Source organism: Carassius auratus, unplaced genomic scaffold (assembly GCF_003368295.1).
Source record: "Carassius auratus strain Wakin unplaced genomic scaffold, ASM336829v1 scaf_tig00042758, whole genome shotgun sequence".
Classification (NCBI taxonomy): Eukaryota; Metazoa; Chordata; class Actinopteri; order Cypriniformes; family Cyprinidae; genus Carassius; species Carassius auratus.
The window spans coordinates 1-21,072 of NW_020526734.1; the positions used below are offsets into that span (position 1 = coordinate 1).

At 38.7% G+C, this 21,072-nt stretch overlaps 3 protein-coding genes and 2 pseudogenes across 3 annotated transcripts; all 5 read left to right on the forward strand.

Moving 5' to 3' along the window:
* The first annotated feature begins 2,875 nt into the window (after window positions 1-2,875).
* On the forward strand, window positions 2,876-6,298 carry LOC113086132 (protocadherin beta-16-like; annotated as a pseudogene).
* A 91-nt stretch (window positions 6,299-6,389) lies between these two features.
* On the forward strand, window positions 6,390-9,352 carry LOC113086133 (protocadherin gamma-A6-like). The gene has a single exon (XM_026255332.1). It carries the CDS (start codon window positions 6,783-6,785, stop codon window positions 9,255-9,257), a length of 2,475 nt encoding a protein of 824 aa, XP_026111117.1. The 5' UTR covers window positions 6,390-6,782; the 3' UTR covers window positions 9,258-9,352.
* A 157-nt stretch (window positions 9,353-9,509) lies between these two features.
* LOC113086134 (protocadherin gamma-A3-like) lies at window positions 9,510-12,643 on the forward strand. The gene has a single exon (XM_026255333.1). The coding sequence runs from the start codon at window positions 10,160-10,162 to the stop codon at window positions 12,641-12,643; it is 2,484 nt and encodes an 827-aa protein (XP_026111118.1). The 5' UTR covers window positions 9,510-10,159.
* Window positions 12,644-13,106: 463 nt separating this feature from the next.
* Window positions 13,107-15,779, forward strand: LOC113086135 (protocadherin beta-11-like). Its single transcript, XM_026255334.1, has one exon. The coding sequence runs from the start codon at window positions 13,251-13,253 to the stop codon at window positions 15,777-15,779; it is 2,529 nt and encodes an 842-aa protein (XP_026111119.1). The 5' UTR covers window positions 13,107-13,250.
* Window positions 15,780-16,176: 397 nt separating this feature from the next.
* Window positions 16,177-18,910, forward strand: LOC113086136 (protocadherin gamma-A11-like; annotated as a pseudogene).
* The last annotated feature ends 2,162 nt before the right edge of the window (window positions 18,911-21,072 follow it).

A 21,072-nucleotide genomic window follows, 5' to 3' on the forward strand; every position in this document is an offset into this window, starting at 1 on the left:
TCAGAATTGTGCTCTGCTTTTAACCCATCCAAAGTGCGCACACACACAGAGCAGTAAACACCACACACACTGTGAACACACACCCGGAGCAGTGGGCAGCCATTTATGCTGCGGCGCCCGGGGGGCAGTTGGGGGTTCAGTGCCTTGCTCAAGGGCACATCAGTCGTGGTATTGAAGGTGGAGAGAGAACTGTACATGCACTACCCCCTACAATTCCTGCCGGCCCAAGACTCGAACTCACAACCTTTCGATTGCGAGTCCGACTCTCTAAAAGTCATAATTGAAGTAGAAATGTGTGTGTGTGTTTGATGCATGAAAACAATGATCATTAGTTCTCACGTCAGGCACACACGTTTGAGCTTCTGTTTACCATATTTAATGTGCATAAGATAATATAAAAATATAATGTACTTTTCAAGGTGAAATACAGTTGTAAGTAGTAAAAAGTATTGTTTTTTCTTCAGAAATTTAAAAGTAAAAGTACAAGTTGTGAGTTTAAATTGTACTTGAGTAAAGTACAAATCCCCCAAATAATACTTAAGTACAGTAATCAAGTAAATTTACTCAAGTATTTTACACCTCTGCTGATTGTTAAAGAATCTGATGCTGACTGGGGTCCCAATGCCAATTGTCCTACTTCCTGAAGGATGAAGACATGCGTGGTGCACCATTAAGTTCTCTCGTATCTGTAGATTCACTTATAGGCAGTATTCATGCAGTTATATCATTTGATTTTGAACAGTTAAAATTGTTTGCTTTTAACATGACAGCTCGAGATGGAGGATCCCCGCCAATGAGCTCTGAAGTGACAATAACTATCAATATTCAAGATCAGAATGATAACGCTCCTCAGGTTCTGTATCCAGTACAGACCGGCGCTTCTGTGGTGGCTGAGATTGTGCCTCGTGCTGCAGATGTTGGATATCTGGTCACTAAAGTGGTGGCTCTTGATGTGGACTCTGGACAGAATGCCTGGCTCTACTATAAACTACAGAAAGCTACAGACAGAGCGCTGTTTGAAGTGGGTTTAAAGAATGGAGAAATTAGACCTTTTATTTAGTTATCACACTGGCTGCTGTTTCTTTCTTCTCAACATGCGTGGTTGTCATAATATCCGTCAAGATCTACAGATGGAGAATCTCGCTTCTTATATCAGTCCAATCTGAGGACAGACACAGGAGTCACTGGAACTCTGCAGCATGGGGATAATTATGAAGTGTGCATGATGACTGAGTCGAGAAAGAGTGACTACGTTTTCTACACTGGGTGGGCAGAAATGTTTTAGTGGTTGACCCGAGTTTCACTGAGATGATGCAGCTCCAATGAAGGAAATAACATGCATGAAATATTAGCAACAAGAATGGTAATATCCAGCATGAATGGATTTATGCATAGACGCATTAAAAATAATAGTAATATTAATTACTATTAGCTGGTTCAAGTGTGTTTAATTAGGGTTGGAGCTAAACTCTAAAGGACACTGGCAATCTAGAACCGAGTTTGGAGCTGTAGGGTCAATTTATTTTTATGTACTTTATTTACATTTTATTTACTTTATAATCCTGCTGTTGCTGACATTATGTCTGTGGTCAAAAATTAAAATAACTGATGGCCTTGGCACAGCGCGCGCGCGCGGCACACACACACACACATAAAGCTTGCTTGCGCGTGGTGAAGGCTAGAAAGTATATGTTTGGCTCTACTGGGCATGCATACATAAATACAGCGAAATTTTGTTCATGCTGTAGGGCTTGCAAAGACTAGTGGCGTTGTCGGAAACAATCGACTACTGCAGCATGCATTAACCATATTGCATACAAAGTGTTTGGAAGTACGACGTGAATTGTAGGATTACAATATCGCGTGGAGCTGTTACTTTCTATGACCTTATATATTTTGCATGTAAAAATAAAATATGTAATGTAATAATTAGGGTTGTGCCTCAAGCCGAATAACTTATTCGGAATTGCACGGATAATGGCTTCAAAAACGAATATTGATTAGGAATAATTCTGCCTGAATACTCGGCTGAAGCTGGCACAGTCTGGTGTTTGCTAGATAACAGTTGAGTCATGAGATCAACGCAATATTATACAGACCTCTAAAGTCACAAGTGTGAAGTGAATGAATGTAAATTTATGAATGAAAAAAAACGCAAATCAAACACCGCATTGCTGTTGCCTCTCCGTGCATCTATCAGAAATCAGAGCTTTGCAAGAGTAATTTCACCTATAATAATACATCATACATTTTTTTATATTTTTTTATGTATTTAAAAGGCAATGATTTAAAGCTTAGGCTACGATATGATACGAATGAATGGAATAAGCACAGTGCGCTCACCAATCAAACAGCTGCGCTGCAAACCAAACCAGCTCTCTCTCTCAAGAATAGGCTAATAATCAGCTTAGATACAGATACATTTTCTACTTGTCCTACATGTTTGCATCTTTATCTTTTGCTGGTTTGCGTGGCATGTACGCATTTGTTAGTGAAGTTCACTAAACATTATACTAGCTTAAAGAGTTCTGCGTAATGAAAATGTGCACATTGAATTAATTCAGTCGTGTTCAAATTATCACCAAACTTTTGTCATGACATCTCTCTGCTTGCATGATAAATATTATTTTAGAAATTATCAATTATTTTAATTTAACACGACATACTTGTTCAGTGATATAGAAAAAAAAAGGATAAAAAGTCATAACGTTCTTATCAAGTAACTGTACGACGTTGTATCCGAATCCAGATATTAAAAATGTTGTGATTGTTACAGATGCAAATACTGGCTGTTAAGATAAGCCAAGCTAAGCCAAGATTGAGAAACAGCTGATCATAGCTGTACAAGGATAGCCTTTTTTAAAATGAATTTATCAGCAGAGCTACTGCAAGGGATTTTTTGTGCTGCAAATCCATTTATTCTTCCTGAAACTTTTGCGTCTTCATGGAGAGCAAATCATGGTTGCCGAACAGAAGCAGACGACACTGGAGGGCAAGCGTAGGGTTCAGGCTACAGAGTGCTTTGGGGAAAAAAAGAGAAAGCAGCGCGCCTAGCGTTTTCCACACGTTTTCAGTTGCGACATCGTGGAAATGTGGTTTTGTTTTAAAGACGAATTAGACATTCTAGTCATTATTAAATTCTCCGGGTGCTGTTCATGGTGCTGAAATGGTTCACGGTATCCTCTTTTTGTCTGTTACCGATTAAAACAGCCTGTCTCACATAAGGCAGTTTCTTCTACTTTTCTCCTTCTTCTTATTGTGGTATTGATGTCATAATTTTGGTTTGTAATAGTCGTGTTTAAGGCTGTTGGTCTTGTATTTGCGTCTTTAAAGCTCTGAGTGCCGCTGTTGATTAACATCTGAGTAGAGCGCTACTTTCTTCAGTAGTCTGTATTGCTAGTCACTTACTGATGTGTCTGTACGTTGGACAAATGCAGCGGGGTTTCTTTTCGATGGAAAGAAAATGAATGCTTTATTGCGGATTTAGGATTTTAATGGCTTTTCTTACTTGTTCCCACTTCATTTGATGAAACAGCTTCTCAGGATGATTTTCTTAAGGTTATTGAGAAATTTACACAATCAATGGATGGTTTCCGCACATTCAAAATGGCAGTTTGTGTTGTTCATTCTCTGCGTTTATGGAGTGGATGTCGTATATTGCAATGCGAGATATTCCATCCCGGAGGAAATGCCAGAGGGATCATTCGTTGGAAACATCGCCAAGGATCTGGGGATAGAGATAAGTAGACTCATATCTGGAAAAGCTCGCGTCGTAACAAAGGGCGGACGACAGTATGTCGATCTGAGCAGAGACAAAGGGACTCTAGTAGTTAAAGAAAGGATAGATCGGGAGGAGCTCTGTAAACAGATGACGCCTTGCAGCTTCAGCTTTGATCTTATTGTTGAAAACCCTATCCAGCTACATCGAGTCACAGTTGAGGTGCAAGATATAAACGATAATGCTCCGTTATTTCCGAAAGAGAATGTTAATTTGAACATTGCCGAAAATGCGGTTTTAGGAGCTCGCTTTCCTTTAGACAGCGCTATAGATACAGATGTAGGTCTAAATGGTATACAGAGCTATAAACTACACCCAACTGATAATTTTAAACTGGAAGTTCATAGTCAGACCGATGACAACAAATACATTGAGATGGTTTTACAACGAGAACTAGACCGAGAGGAGCGCGGTGAGATTCAATTGGTTCTTTTGGCAAATGATGGTGGATCCCCTCAGAAATCAGGCACTGTAAAAATCTACGTTACTGTTCTGGATGCCAATGATAATGCCCCGGTGTGTAAACAGTCAGTATTTAAAACTGAAGTTAGAGAAAATGCACCTGCTGGTACTGTCATAGGTACCATTAGTGCTGCTGATGCTGACGAAGGTGTAAATGGCCATGTTTCCTATTCCTTCGCTGTTGCAAGCAAAGAAGCAAGTGAGCTTTTTGGGATGAGCTCAGATACAGGTGAGATTAGACTTCTTAATAATTTAGATTATGAATCTCAAAACAGATTTCAATTAAATATTAATGCAAGAGATAAAGGAGGCCTGTCGGATACTTGTAAAATTGTTATAGATGTAATTGATGAAAATGACAACTCTCCAACCATACAGCTGATGTCGTTCTCAAACACTCTTCCTGAAAATTCCCCAGTGGGAACAACCATAGCCGTAATTAACCTAGAGGACGCAGATTCTGGTAAAAATGGCCTTGTTCAATGCTCAATAAATAAAATATACCGTTTAAAATTGAGTCATCTCTAGCAGAATATTACACTTTGGTTACTGATGATATGCTTGATCGAGAAAGTCTTGCTGAATATAATGTGACAATATCGGTATCAGACCAAGGAAGTCCTCCGCGACACGCAAACAAAACGCTTAATTTAAAAGTATCAGACGTCAATGACAATCCTCCAAAATTCGAGTTTGAGGAATATAAAACATTTGTTAGTGAAAATAATTTTCCTGGTCTCACTATACTGACTGTTAAAGCAAATGATGCTGACTGGGGTCCAAATGCGCAATTGACCTACTTCCTGAAGGATGAAGACATGCGTGGTGCACCATTAAGTTCTCTCGTATCTGTAGATTCGCTTACAGGCAGTATTCATGCAGTTAAGTCATTTGATTTTGAACAGTTAAAATCGTTTGCTTTTAACGTAACAGCTCGAGATGGAGGATCCCCGCCAATGAGCTCTGAAGTGACAATAACTATCAATATTCAAGATCAGAATGACAACGCTCCTCAGATTCTGTATCCAGTACAGACCGGTGCTTCTGTGGTGGCTGAGATTGTGCCTCGTGCTGCAGATGTTGGATATCTGGTCACTAAAGTGGTGGCTGTTGATGTGGACTCTGGACAGAATGCCTGGCTCTCCTATAAACTACAGAAAGCTACAGACAGAGCGCTGTTTGAAGTGGGTTTACAGAATGGAGAAATAAGAACTGTGCGACAAGTGACTGATAAAGATGCTGTCAAACAAAAACTGACTGTTGTTGTGGAGGATAACGGACAGCCCTCTCGCTCAGCTGTGGTCTCCATTAACGTGGCTGTGGCTGACAGCTTTCCTGAAGTGCTGTCAGAGTTCACAGACTTTACGCATGGAAAACAGTATGACGAGAACCTGACATTTTATTTAGTTCTCGCTCTGGCTGCTGTTTCTTTCTTATTTATCACATGCGTGGTTGTGATAATATCAGTCAAGATCTACAGATGGAGACAATCTCGCTTCTTATATCAATCCAATCTGCCTGTTATACCGTACTATCCATCGCATTACGCAGACACAGGAGTCACCGGAACTCTGCCGCACGGTTATAATTATGAAGTGTGCATGACGACTGACTCGAGGAAAAGTGACTGTAAGTTTTCTACACTGGGTGGGAAGAATGTCTTAGTGGTGGACCCGAGTTTCACTGAAACGATTCAATGCGCAATGAAAGACACACACTTCTTAGAAGATCCCGAGTCAGCAGAAATGGTAAGATCGCTGGTTCTTAAAACGTCTGAAGTATTTTTATTTTTTATTTTAGTTTTTTTAAGAAGGGCTGTTAGACCGTATTACATATGTAACTGCTCAAAAAAATCTAAGTTAAGATTAGTTTTTATAACTAAAACATAGTTTTACTGCATTTTAATTTCCATATATTTTTCAATATATTTTTAACAGTTGAAGTCTTAAAGTATTACTGTTCTTTTTTATTTTTTTGTTTGCTGGACTCGGTCCAGACCAACGAGAACATTTGGCGAGTCCAATGGCCAAGTCCGAGACTATTCCGAATGCAAACCAACGAGTATTTTTATTTTTATTTTTATTTATTTGCTCTTATTTGAATTTTATTTTCCCTAATTAGGAAAAATGACAGGTTATTTATTTTTGCTTTACTCGGTGTACTAAAGAAGAACATTTATGTTAAATTTAGAAGGCTTTTGCTTGTTTAATGATATACAGTTCTGTCGGGATACTTTATTCTGTTTTATGTTTGCTGAAATCAATTCACAGATTCACCTTCCATAGTTTTAATAACTGTCGTTTCTCAATTTCAACTCTAAGGGCCGCTGTTGATTTGTAGAAACGCATGTAGGCGATCGCCTGTGGTTGCTGGAGTTGTGCTGATGCTGGTAGGAGATCGTGTAGGAGACTAAAGAGAGTCGATGAATGGAGACAGTCACTGGCTGATAACAAACGAACTGGATGCATATGTTGATATTTCAGTTGCTGAAAATCTTATAGGCCTACAGTTTGTAATTTGAATACTTAATTTATATAAAAAAATGTTTTTGATTACAGTATATAGGAGGATTAATTGTTTCCAATCGCAAGGACAGTCACTGGATCTTGTTTTCTTATGGAGGGTGTTTTTCATCATGGCTGCTTGTTCGATCTCAAATATAAACGCACAGATTCGTTACTCCGTTCCAGAGGAAATGAAGAAAGGGTCGCTGATTGGGAATATAGCTCATGATCTTGGTCTGGATGTTCAAAGACTGCGCTCGGGTCGAGCTCGTATCGTGTCTGGCGACAGCACTGAGTACGTAGAGCTGAAATCAGACAAAGGGATTTTGGTTGTAAAGGAGAGAATTGACCGAGAGCAGCTTTGCGCTGAAACCACTCCGTGCAGCTTCACATTTGAAATAATACTTGATAATCCAGTGGAACTACATCATGTCACGGTGGAAATACTGGATGTAAACGATCACGCGCCAGCATTTCCTAAAGATATAATTCATTTTGAAATAAGTGAATCGGCCACTCCTGGATCTCGTTTTCAACTGGGAAGCGCAGATGATCCTGATGTGGGTGTTAATTGTATTCAAAATTACATCATATCACAGAACGATAATTTTGTTTTAAAACAGCACGCACGACAAGGTGGGGTCAAATATGCTGAAATGGTCCTCCAAAAACCTCTAGATAGAGAGCAGGATCCACGATTGTTTCTCATTGTCACAGCAATCGATGGAGGTAACCCTCGGAGATCAGGTAACGTAAAAATAGAGGTAAATGTACTAGATGCAAATGACAATGCGCCAGTATTTAACCAGTCAGTTTACAGAGCAACAATAACAGAAACTTCGCCCATTGGAACTTATATAACTACAGTTAATGCAAGTGATGCAGACAGTGGAACAAATAGTTTGGTCTCGTATAGTTTTACGAACATGAAAGTCATTGGCCATATTTTTACATTGGATGAACGCACTGGTGTAATAACACTATCTGGCATTCTTGACTACGAAAAAGCAAAGAAATACGAAATTGATATAGAAGCAAAGGACCAAGGCGGCTTAGGAGACTCTGCTAAAGTCATAATTGATTTAACTGATGTAAATGATAATACGCCAACAATCAGTGTTATGTCATTTTTTACCCCAGTCAGTGAGGATTCACCTCCAAGCACCACTATTGCTATTTTCAGTGTGAAAGATGTAGATGCGGGAGATAATGGCCACGTTATTTGTGCAATTGATAGAAATATTCCATTTAAACTTCTGTCCTCATTGCGGAATTATTACACTTTAGTCACTGATGCTGCTTTAGATCGTGAACGTGTGGCAGAATATAATATCACTATCACAGCTACAGATTCAGGGTCTCCTGCGCTTTCTAGTCAGAAAACTTTAAATCTTAAAGTATCAGATGTTAATGACAATCCTCCCAGGTTTCAAAAGAGTGTTTACACTACATATGTTAATGAAAACAATCAACCTGGTTTGTCCATATTTACTCTGAGTGCTCAAGATCATGACTGGAACCAGAACGCTCGTATTTCATATCTTCTAGATGAGACTACAGTGGGAGGATCCCCTGTTTCCTCTTTTATATCAGTAAATGCTGACAGTGGAGTGGTTCACGTGCTGCGCGGTTTTGACTACGAGCAAATGAAAAATGTTCGTGTTTGTGTGAAAGCGCAAGACGGAGGCTCTCCGCCCCTCAGCACTAATGTGACTTTGGAAATTATAATCCAAGATCAGAATGATAACGCTCCTCAGGTTCTGTATCCAGTACAGACCGGTGCTTCTGTGGTGGCTGAGATTGTGCCTCGTGCTGCAGAGGTTGGATATCTGGTCACTAAAGTGGTGGCTGTTGATGTGGACTCTGGACAGAATGCCTGGCTCTCCTATAAACTACAGAAAGCTACAGACAGAGCGCTGTTTGAAGTGGGTTTACAGAATGGAGAAATAAGAACTGTGCGACAAGTGACTGATAAAGATGCGGTCAAACAAAAACTGACTGTTGTTGTGGAGGATAACGGAAAGCCCTCTCGCTCAGCTGTTGTCTCCATTAACGTGGCTGTGGCTGACAGCTTTCCTGAAGTGCTGTCAGAGTTCACAGACTTTACGCATGAAAAACAGTATGACGATAACTTGACCTTTTATTTAGTTCTCGCACTGGCTGCTGTTTCTTTTTTATTTATCACATGCGTGGTTGTCATAATATCAGTAAAGGTCTACAGATGGAGACAATCTCGCTTCTTATATCAGTCCAATCTGCCTGTTATACCGTACTATCCACCGCATTACGCAGACACAGGAGTCACCGGAACTCTGCCGCACGGTTATAATTATGAAGTGTGCATGACGACTGACTCGAGGAAGAGTGACTGTAAGTTTTCTACACTGGGTGGACAGAATGTTTTAATGGTGGACCAGAGTTTTGCTGAGACGATGCAGCGCGCAATGAAGAAAAATGAACTTTTAGAAGATTCCGGCGAGTGTCCCGAAATGGTAAGATCACCTATTATTTAAAAATTAAATTAAAAATTAAAATTGAATATAGTCATTGTGATATGGAAATTACATTGAATAAATTTTGTTGTATTAATATCGGACAACCTTTTGCATTATGCCTGTATAAAATTAGTATACAATAAGATATTTTTTCAATATCTGAAATTAAGTTTTTTTTTTACATCATTTAATAAATGTTAATATTATTAAAACACGTTTGTTCATAATGCGTTATTCATACATTTTAGAAACAATATTACATCTGAAAAACATTAAACTGTTATAATAAACGCTATAAAATAGTAATCATTCTGAGTTCATGATTCCTAAAGCATTAACTAATGTTAAGGAATTTGGCCTTACCGGAAAATGTTACCTTAAGTCGTGATTAATTTTAATGTCTGTTATGTCCATAAAACTTGTGATCTGTCGCACTGCATTAATTCACTCTTGCACAATACCTTGCTTTAAAGTGATTAAGAATTTATTTTAACTAGCAAAGAAATAATGTTTTTTTTTCTTATATTTCTGTAGTAAAATATACAGTTACATTAAAAATATACGAGACACGTGGAATGTTATTTGATATATGGTTGTTCATTATTGTTCATTTTAGTTATTGTTGAGGTCTATTGACTGAATTTAATTATATTTCTAAGACATTTCAAAGCTTCTGTTAGTGTCGTTTCTCGTTCTAAACTCTAAGGGCCGCTGTTGATTTGTAGAAACGCATGTAGGCGATCGCCTGTGGTTGGTGGAGTTGTGCTGATGCTGGTAGGAGATTGTGGAGGAGACTAAAGAGAGTCCATGAATGGAGACAGTCACTGGCTGAAAACAAGCAAACTAGATGTATTTGTGGATATTTTGAATGCGGAACATCATCTACATTTTGTAATTTGAATACGTCACTTACAAAAAAAATGTTTGTTATTAGATCATGTAGAATGATGAATTGTTACAAATCGCAAGGACAGTCACTGGATCTTGTTTTCTTATGGAGGGTGTATTTCATCATGGCTGCTTGTTCGATCTCAAATATAAACGCACAGATTCGTTACTCCGTTCCAGAGGAAATGAAGAAAGGGTCGCTGATTGGGAATATAGCTCATGATCTTGGTATGGATGTTCAAAGACTGCGCTCGGGTCGAGCTCGTATCGTGTCTGGCGACAGCACTGAGTACTTAGAGCTGAAATCAGACAAAGGGATTTTGGTTGTAAAGGAGAGAATTGACCGAGAGCAGCTTTGCGCTGAAACCACTCCGTGCAGCTTCACATTTGAAATAATACTCGATTATCCAGTGGAACTACATCAGGTTACGGTGGAAATACTGGATGTAAACGATCACTCGCCAAGATTTCCTAAAGACGAAATTAACCTTGAAATAAGTGAATCAGCCTCGCCTGGAGCTATTTTTTTACTGGGAGGCGCAGATGATCCTGATGTGGGTATAAACGCACTACAAAATTATATTATGTCACCTAATGATTATTTTATCCTGAAACAACATTCACGTCCCGATGGAATCAAATATGCTGAAATGGTGCTTCAGAAGCCTCTAGACAGAGAGCAACATCCACGAATATCTCTCATTCTCACAGCAGTCGACGGAGGAAACCCTCAGAGATCTGGTAACATGAAAATAGATGTGAATGTACTAGATGCTAATGACAACGCGCCAGTATTTAACCAATCAGTTTACAGGGCAACCGTAGAAGAGAATTCACCTAAAGGAACTTATATTATAACTGTTAATGCTAGTGATGCAGACAGTGGCACAAATAGTTTGGTTTCATACAGTTTTGCTAATTTTAAAGGGAACATAAACGGCGTTTTTAAAATCAACGAAAAAACTGGTGCTATAACACTAAGTGGGGTACTTGATTATGAAAAAGCAAAGAAATACGAAATTGATATCGAAGCAAAAGACCAAGGTGGTTTGGGAAACACTGCAAAAGTCATAGTCGATTTAATTGATGTAAATGATAATGCACCAGTTATTAGTGTTATGTCATTTTCGAGCCCTGTCTCTGAAGACGCAATTGTTGGAACAACTATTGCAATTGTCAGTGTGAAAGATGTAGATGCAGAAGACAATGGTCACGTTGTCTGTACAACTGATATAAATACTCCATTTAAACTACAGTCTTCATTGCGGAATTATTACACTTTAGTCACTGATGCTGCTTTAGATCGTGAACGTGTGGCAGAATATAATATCACTATCACAGCTACAGATTCAGGATCTCCTGCGCTTTCTAGTCAGAAAACTTTAAATCTTAAAGTATCAGATGTTAATGACAATCCTCCCAGGTTTCAAAAGAGTGTTTACACTACATATGTTAATGAAAACAATCAACCTGGTTTGTCCATATTTACTCTGAGTGCTCAAGATCATGACTGGAACCAGAACGCTCGTATTTCATATCTTCTAGATGAGACTACAGTGGGAGGATCCCCTGTTTCCTCTTTTATATCAGTAAATGCTGACAGTGGAGTGGTTCACGCGCTGCGCGGTTTTGACTACGAGCAAATGAAAAATGTTCGTGTTTGTGTGAAAGCGCAAGACGGAGGCTCTCCGCCCCTCAGCACTAATGTGACTTTGGAAATTATAATCCAAAATCAGAATGATAACGCTCCTCAGGTTCTGTATCCAGTACAGACCGGTGCTTCTGTGGTGGCTGAGATTGTGCCTCGTGCTGCAGATATTGGATATCTGGTCACTAAAGTGGTGGCTGTTGATGTGGACTCTGGACAGAATTCCTGGCTCTCCTATAAACTACAGAAAGCTACAGACAGAGCGCTGTTTGAAGTGGGATTACAGAATGGAGAAATAAGAACTGTGCGACAAGTGACTGATAAAGATGCTGTCAAACAAAAACTGACTGTTGTTGTGGAAGATAACGGACAGCCCTCTCGCTCAGCTGTGGTCTCCATTAATGTGGCTGTGGCTGACAGCTTTCCTGAAGTGCTGTCAGAGTTCACAGACTTTACGCATGGAAAACAGTATGACGCTAACTTGACCTTTTATTTAGTTCTCGCACTGGCTGCTGTTTCTTTTTTATTTATCACATGTGTGGTTGTGATAATATCAGTAAAGGTCTACAGATGGAGGCAATCGCGCTTCTTATATCAGTCCAATCTGCCTGTTATACCGTACTATCCACCGCATTACACAGACACAGGAGTCACCGGAACTCTGCCGCGCGGTTATAATTATGAAGTGTGCATGACGACTGACTCGAGGAAAAGTGACTGTAAGTTTTCTACACTGGGTGGACAGAATGTTTTAATGGTGGACCAGAGTTTTGCTGAGACGATGCAGCGCGCAATGAAGGAAAAAAACCTCCTAGAAGATGCAGAATCGTCTGAAATGGTGAGACCATCTAAAATATTGTTAATATAATATAATATAATATAATACATTTGATTTCAAATGAAATAGTTAGGTTATGGTAAGCTTAGAAGACCTTAATTGTAATTTTTGACGGAAAACAAGAAACAAGCCAAGTCTTAAAAATAGGGATTATAAATGGGTTTACAGAATATATATATATATATATATATATATATATATATATATATATATATATATATATATATATATATATATATATATATATATATATGATTCGCATTCTCATCAGTTTGGTATGATTATTTGTGCATGATTTAATGATTTGGTCTGGGGTGTTTTTTTTTTTTTTTTTTACAACTTTGAATTCTTATTGAGTCAACACACAGAAGTGCGCTTCAGTGCTGAACTATTTTTGAGTATTTGCAAATGCTATTCATCTTTATCAACTCTATGGGCCGCTGTTGGTTAACACAAATGTAGTCTACAGGAACACTTACTCATGATTCGTCACTGGCTGCTCTTGGTGAAGCTCTGATGATGCAGACTATTGCGACGGAGATCAAAGTGCGTCGATGAAGAAGAGAGTTACTGAAAAGTAGCAGATGAACAAAATTATTATTTTTTGCTATTGAACAACATCCACTGTGTAATCGGAATGCTTAAAATGGAAATTAGTATAATAAGTGCAATGCTTGTATACCAAAGGCAAATGCACACATTGGATCGTGTTTTCTTATGGAGGGTGTTTTTCATCATGGCTGCTTGTTCGATCTCAAATATAAACGCACAGATTCGTTACTCCGTGCCAGAGGAAATGAAGAAAGGGTCGCTGATTGGGAATATAGCTCATGATCTTGGTCTGGATGTTCAAAGACTGCGCTCGGGTCGAGCTCGTATCGCGTCTGGCGACAGCACTGAGTACGTAGAGCTGAAATCAGACAAAGGGATTTTGGTTGTAAAGGAGAGAATTGACCGAGAGCAGCTTTGCGCTGAAACCACTCCGTGCAGCTTCACATTTGAAATAATACTCGATTATCCAATGGAACTACATCAGGTTACGGTGGAAATACTGGATGTAAACGATCACTCGCCAAGATTTCCTAAAGATGAAATTAATCTTGAAATAAGTGAATCGGCCGCTCCTGGAGCTCTTTTTTTACTGGGAAGCGCAGATGATCCTGATGTGGGTATAAACGCACTACAAAATTATATTATGTCAGGTAATGATTATTTTATTTTGAAACAAAACTCGAACCCCGATGGAGTTAAATATGCTGAAATGGTGCTTCAGAAGCCTCTAGACAGAGAGCAACATCCACGAATATCTCTCATTCTAACGGCGGTAGACGGAGGAAATCCTCAGAGATCTGGTAACATGAAAATAGAGGTAAATGTACTAGATGCTAATGACAACGCGCCAGTATTTAACCAGTCTGTTTATAGAGCAACAATAGAAGAAAATTCAGCTAACGGAACTCACATTACTACAGTTAATGCTAGTGATGCAGACAGTGGGACAAACAGTTTAATTGCATTTAGTTTAGCTAATTTTAAGGGGAATGTAAAAAATGTTTTTAAAATTGATGAAAAAACTGGTGTTATTACGTTAAATGGTGTACTTGATTATGAAAAAGCAAAGAAATACGAATTTGGCGTCGAGGCCAAAGATCGGGGGGGTTTAGGAAATTCTGCCAAAGTCATAGTTGATTTAATTGATGTAAATGACAATGCGCCAACAATCAGTGTTATGTCATTTTTTACCCCAGTCAGTGAGGATGCACCAACGGGCACCACTATTGCTATTTTCAGCGTGAAAGATGTAGATGCGGGAGACAATGGCCACGTTGTCTGTACAACTGATATAAATACTCCATTTAAACTACAGTCTTCACTGCGGAATTATTACACTTTAGTCACTGATGCTGCTTTAGATCGTGAACGTGTGGCAGAATATAATATCACTATCACAGCTACAGATTCAGGATCTCCTGCGCTTTCTAGTCAGAAAACTTTAAATCTTAAAGTATCAGATGTTAATGACAATCCTCCCAGGTTTCAAAAGAGTGTTTACACTACATATGTTAATGAAAACAATCAACCTGGTTTGTCCATATTTACTCTGAGTGCTCAAGATCATGACTGGAACCAGAACGCTCGTATTTCATATCTTCTAGATGAGACTACAGTGGGAGGATCCCCTGTTTCCTCTTTTATATCAGTAAATGCTGAAAGTGGAGTGGTTCACGCGCTGCGCGGTTTTGACTACGAGCAAATGAAAAATGTTCGTGTTTGTGTGAAAGCGCAAGACGGAGGCTCTCCGCCCCTCAGCACTAATGTGACTTTGGAAATTATAATCCAAGATCAGAATGACAACGCTCCTCAGATTCTGTATCCAGTACAGACCGGTGCTTCTGTGGTGGCTGAGATTGTGCCTCGTGCTGCAGATGTTGGATATCTGGTCACTAAAGTGGTGGCTGTTGATGTGGACTCTGGACAGAATTCCTGGCTCTCCTATAAACTACAGAAAGCTACAGACAGAGCACTGTTTGAAGTGGGATTACAGAATGGAGAAATAAGAACTGTGCGACAAGTGACTGATAAAGATACTGTCAAACAAAAACTGACTGTTGTTGTGGAAGATAACGGACAGCCCTCTCGCTCAGCTGTGGTCTCCATTAACGTGGCTGTGGCTGACAGCTTTCCTGAAGTGCTGTCAGAGTTCACAGACTTTACGCATGGAAAACAGTATGACGATAACTTGACCATTTATTTAGTTCTCGCACTGGCTGCTGTTTCTTTTTTATTTATCACATGTGTGGTTGTGATAATATCAGTAAAGGTCTACAGATGGAGGCAATCGCGCTTCTTATATCAGTCCAATCTGCCTGTTATTCCATACTATCCACCGCATTACACAGACACAGGAGTCACCGGAACTCTGCCGCGCGGTTATAATTATGAAGTGTGCATGACGACTGACTCGAGGAAAAGTGACTGTAAGTTTTCTACACTCGGTGGACAGAATGTTTTAATGGTGGATTCGCGTTTCACTGAGACGATGCAGCGCGCAATGACGGAAGAAAACGGTCTTTCACAATTGGTAAGACGACACATTATATATTTTTCTTCAAAATTGCTTGTAGTCTCTGGGTTCTGTGATTATGTATTTCGTGGCATACTTTAATACTAATAATACTACTACTACTACTTATTATTATTATTATTATTATTATTATTATTTCTACTTTTGTGGTAATTCTGTGATACTGCAACAACATTTCAGCACCACTCACCGGACAGCGCCAATTTCCTTTTTCTTGTTTTTTTTTTTCTTTTTTTTTTAACCTACTTTGTAGTTCAGTAAAATCCCAACTTCACTTTTCAATGCTTTATTTATTTATTTGTTTTACGTTGTTTATACTTCAAAACATTTATACACACACACACACACTTTTGTAGCATTTTCAAATTGACTTACAATTTATTTAACTAATAATATACTAGTAATTCATTGCGAATTAAAATATATTGATGTTTTTATTTTTTATTTTATTTTATTTTATTTATAAGAGGCACCTAGTTAAGATTTTTTGCAAGGTTTACCGAACTTTTAGTTTGACAGATCATTTGCGTCCTGCTCTGATAAGTTCGAAACAAACTATTGCAATTCTTAGTTAAGGCTCGTAGGGCCGCTGTTGATCAACACAACACAACGCAGTCCATATGTCAGACCTATCCACAAAATCCGGTGATGTCAGAGAACAGCATAATAAAGCCTGATGTCTCGAAACAATTACTTTGTTGGATGTACTGCAGATATATATCCTGATCTTATTTTAGTTTTCTTGTCGGGGCTGGGGTTTTACGTGTAACATCCTTATTTTGTAATAAATCCGTCTGATCTTAAGGGTCTAAAGAAGGACGGGAAATGGCCAGCTTTGTAATGTGGCACGCTGCAGCGGTTTTAATGATCCTGTTTCGATACTCGGTGAGAGGGCAGATCAGCTATTCCATTCCAGAAGAAATACCAAAAGGGTCGATCGTTGGAAATATTTCCCAAGGCTTGGGTTTGGATTTAAAAAGACTGAAGTCAGGGAAGGCGCGCATATTTGCTGGAGACAATAACAAATTCGTCGGACTGAATAAAGAGAAGGGCATACTTCTCACTGAGGAGAAAATAGACCGCGAGGCTCTTTGTGCTAAAACGACTCCATGTGCTTTACACCTTCAGCTGATTTTGGAAGATCCAATGGAATGGTATGATGTCACAGTGGAAATCACATAAATGATAATGATCCGAGTTTTCCTAAAGGTGAGATTACATTTGAAATAAGCGAGTCTGCTATAGTCGGAGCCAGATTCATGTTGGAAAATGCGATCGATCTGGATGTCGGATCTAACAGTCAATTGAGTTATTTACTGAAACCGACAGATCATTTTGCATTAAGTTTTCAAAGTCAAACGGATGGCGACAGAAACACGGAGATGGTGCTGCAAAAGGCTCTAGACCGTGAAAACAAAGAGCAGTTGTCCTTGTTGTTAACGGCAGTAGATGGAGGTGAGCCTCAGCTGACCAGCACTGTGCGAATAAACGTAACTGTGCTAGATATTAATGACAATCCTCCTGTGTTCAATCAAAGAGTGTACAAAGGCTCTCTTCCTGAAAATACACCTAAAAACACTGTTATCACGTCCGTCAGCGCTTCTGATGCTGATGAAGGCTCGAATGCAATTATAACTTACTACATGTCAAGCACTGGAGATGTAAATGATTTATTCATGGTTGATGGACGAAGCGGGAAAATAATCTTAAAAGGCTCAGCTGACTTTGAAAAGGCAAGTCGTTATCAACTTAACATGCAAGCACGTGACCAAGGAGGACTGTCTGATTCATGTAAAGTTATAATTGATCTCACTGATATAAACGATAACAAACCAGCAATAAGCATTGTTTCTATGTCAAACTCAATATCAGAGGAGTCTAGACCTAGCACTGTTGTTGCAATGCTAAATGTAAATGATCTTGACTCTGGGTTGAATGGCCAGGTTCACTGCTACATTAATGATAATATTCCATTTGCTATTGCGTCTTCCAGCAGTTTCTTTAGCTTGCAAACAGAGCAGGAACTGGATAGAGAGAGAGAAGCTCAGTACAATATCAGTGTAATATGTACTGATGAGGGAGTACCAGCGCTCTCCAGCAGTGTCTCTCTCCGTGTGCAAATATCAGATGTGAATGACAATGCTCCTATCTTTGAGAAAAGTCACTATGAGGCATGTGTGCTGGAGAATAACACACCTGGTCTCTCTATATTTACAATTAAAGCCAGTGATGCTGATTGGAACCAGAATGCCCGTGTTTCTTATATTCTAGAAGACAGCACTGTTAATGGAGTCTCTGTCTCATCGTATGTGTCAATTCATCCTGACAGCGGACTGATTACAGCTGTGCGCTCTTTCGACTATGAACAACTCAAAGATTTCCACTTTCAGGTAAAAAGCACAAGATGGAGGCTCTCCTCCGCTCAGCAGTAACGTGACAGTGAAATAATTGTTCAAGATCAGAATGATAACGCTCCTCAGGTTCTGTATCCAGTACAGACCGGTGCTTCTGTGGTGGCTGAGATTGTGCCTCGTGCTGCAGATGTTGGATATCTGGTCACTAAAGTGGTGGCTGTTGATGTGGACTCTGGACAGAATTCCTGGCTCTCCTATAAACTACAGAAAGCTACAGACAGAGCGCTGTTTGAAGTGGGTTTACAGAATGGAGAAATAAGAACTGTGCGACAAGTGACTGATAAAGATGCTGTCAAACAAAAACTGACTGTTGTTGTGGAAGATAACGGACAGCCCTCTCGCTCAGCTGTGGTCTCCATTAACGTGGCTGTGGCTGACAGCTTTCCTGAAGTGCTGTCAGAGTTCACAGGCTTTACGCATGAAAACACTATGACGAGAATCTGACCTTTTATTTAGTTCTCGCACTGGCTGCTGTTTCTTTCTTATTTATCACATGCGTGGTTGTCATAATATCAGTTAAGGTCTACAGATGGAGGCAATCTCGCTTCTTATTACAGTCTAAACTGCCTATTATTCCATACTATCCACCGCATTTACGCAGACACAGGAGTCACTGGAACTCTGCCGCACAGGTATAATTATGAAGTGTGTATGACAACTGACTCGAGGAAGAGTGACTGCATGTTTTCTACACTGGGTGGGAAGAATGTCTTAATGGTGGACCCGAGTTTCGCTGAAACTATGAGTCACACAATCAAGAAAAATAGTTCTATCGACGATCTCCAGTCAACAGATCCGGTAAGAAAGTTTGGAAACAATTATTCTTTATTTACTTTTAAATGAATAAGGTATCGTAGCACCTATCATGTTGACTATTTAACACACAAATGTATAAAACACTTGTAAGGACTCTGAAATTATCTGGAAGTCTAAATGTTAATATTATTCAGCTTTATATACAATATTAACTAATACTTGTTATATTTATAACATACTCAGCATAGATGCATATACTTGTTTTTTCCCCTGTGGTGTATATTAAAACAACAGCAACTATAACAAACAAACAAACAAATCAATAAAAGATGCATTCCTAAACTTTATACAATTGGGATATTAGCAGAAGTTAAAAATGTGAAAAAAAGCTATAGTTAAAATTAATATGGATTTGCAACAAGTTAGTTAAATAAATAAATGAATAAATAAACAACCAAGCAAGCTATAGATTGACTCAAGACTGTGGTGGTGTCCCTCATTATAATATTTCACCAAAAGTTTCCATATGTTGGAAGCAATATTTCTTTGTGTTTATTACTTGATGTGTTGCACACACTGCTCCGCTGTGTGTTCATGGTGTGTTCACTTCTCACTGCTGTGTGTGTGCACTTGGATGGGTTAAATGCAGAGCATCAATTCCGACTATGGGCAACTATACTTGGCAAATGTCAGACTTTGACTTTTGCTTACTGCTGGATTCAGTAATCTGGGACTGTATCGAACAGTAGACTAGAAGGTTGCACAGTTGCCATGGGTGCTGTTATAGCTATATGTTCATTTGAAGAGGGACTGGAAAACTCGTTTATAATTGTTTTGGTGTGCATGGCAACTGACTCGAGTATGAATGACTGTACTTATCATATAAAGCCTTAACTTTCTGAAACATCAGATTAGACAGAGTTTAACTACGCTGTTAAAAAAAAAGTCCCGTTAAAAAATAAATAAATATATAAAAATTGTGACTGGCAGCTAGGCTGACAAACAAAAACCGTAAAATATCATATATATATATATATATATATATATATATATTTACTTTATTTCAATTAAGGTATTTAACATTAATATTAAGGGTTTTTATTTATTTATTTATTATTTTTTTTTTTTTTCTTTGCTACCAGTCATTTACCTTTTTTGTTTTTTTTTAAGATTTCTTATTTTTTTTTTTATTATTTTTTTTTATTTTTTTACTGTGTATGATCACACATTTATTCATGTTAAATTATGGAATTGTGTTCTTATTCCTACCTAAATGTATGCCAGGATAGAGTGTGTCTTTTTCTATGTACTCATTCTTTGGAATGACTTGGTTGTGAACAAATACCTAAATATTATGCATTGCCTTAAACATAGGGGGAAAAATTATAAACAACATTGTGATATTTTTGATGCAGGTTAACAGTTGTTAAAGAGAATCATTCGAAAGAATTACAATTATCATTAAATAATCATAAAAACACCAATGGCACATTGAAACCGTTCAGCACCACTTGGTGCTGAACAGCGCCTAGCTGGATGAACGTCTACTACTAAGGAGGGTTATGGGCTTATAAATATAATAGTCACCTACGAAATTACTTATTCCATGAGTGATTATTTTCACATAAAACTGACTATTAGTCTTTTTTGTCAATCACGATATTATCCTGGAAAACAGATATGATAGTTAACATATACTAATAATTGGTTTTATTTGCAGTGTTTCACATACAGTGTCTGTATGTACAACAGTGGCATGCATTTCCTTACTTACACTCAGAGGGCCGCTGTTCATCGACACACAGCGGCGATTCCGTTTATTTCACAGACCCTTTCCTAGTTTAACACAGTTTCACGGAGAAAAGACAATACGGCGGTCACATTACATTATTTTCATACACTACACTTCTATTCATCGCTCATCGTCGTGTATGGACTTAATGTCTACATTTGGAATACCACGTATTTAGAGGATACGGACTGATTGTTGTATTTTTGAAGCGTCTGTGCAGTTGAGACAATGCCTGGCACTGATGCAATGGCACGGCATTCTGTGATGTTTTTGATTCTTCTGATTCAAACTGCACGAGGACAGGTCAGTTACTCCATCCCAGAAGAAATGTCAAAAGGATCGACTGTAGGAAATATTGCTCAGGATTTGGGCTTGGATTTACAACGATTAAAGTCAGGAAAAGCGCGAATAT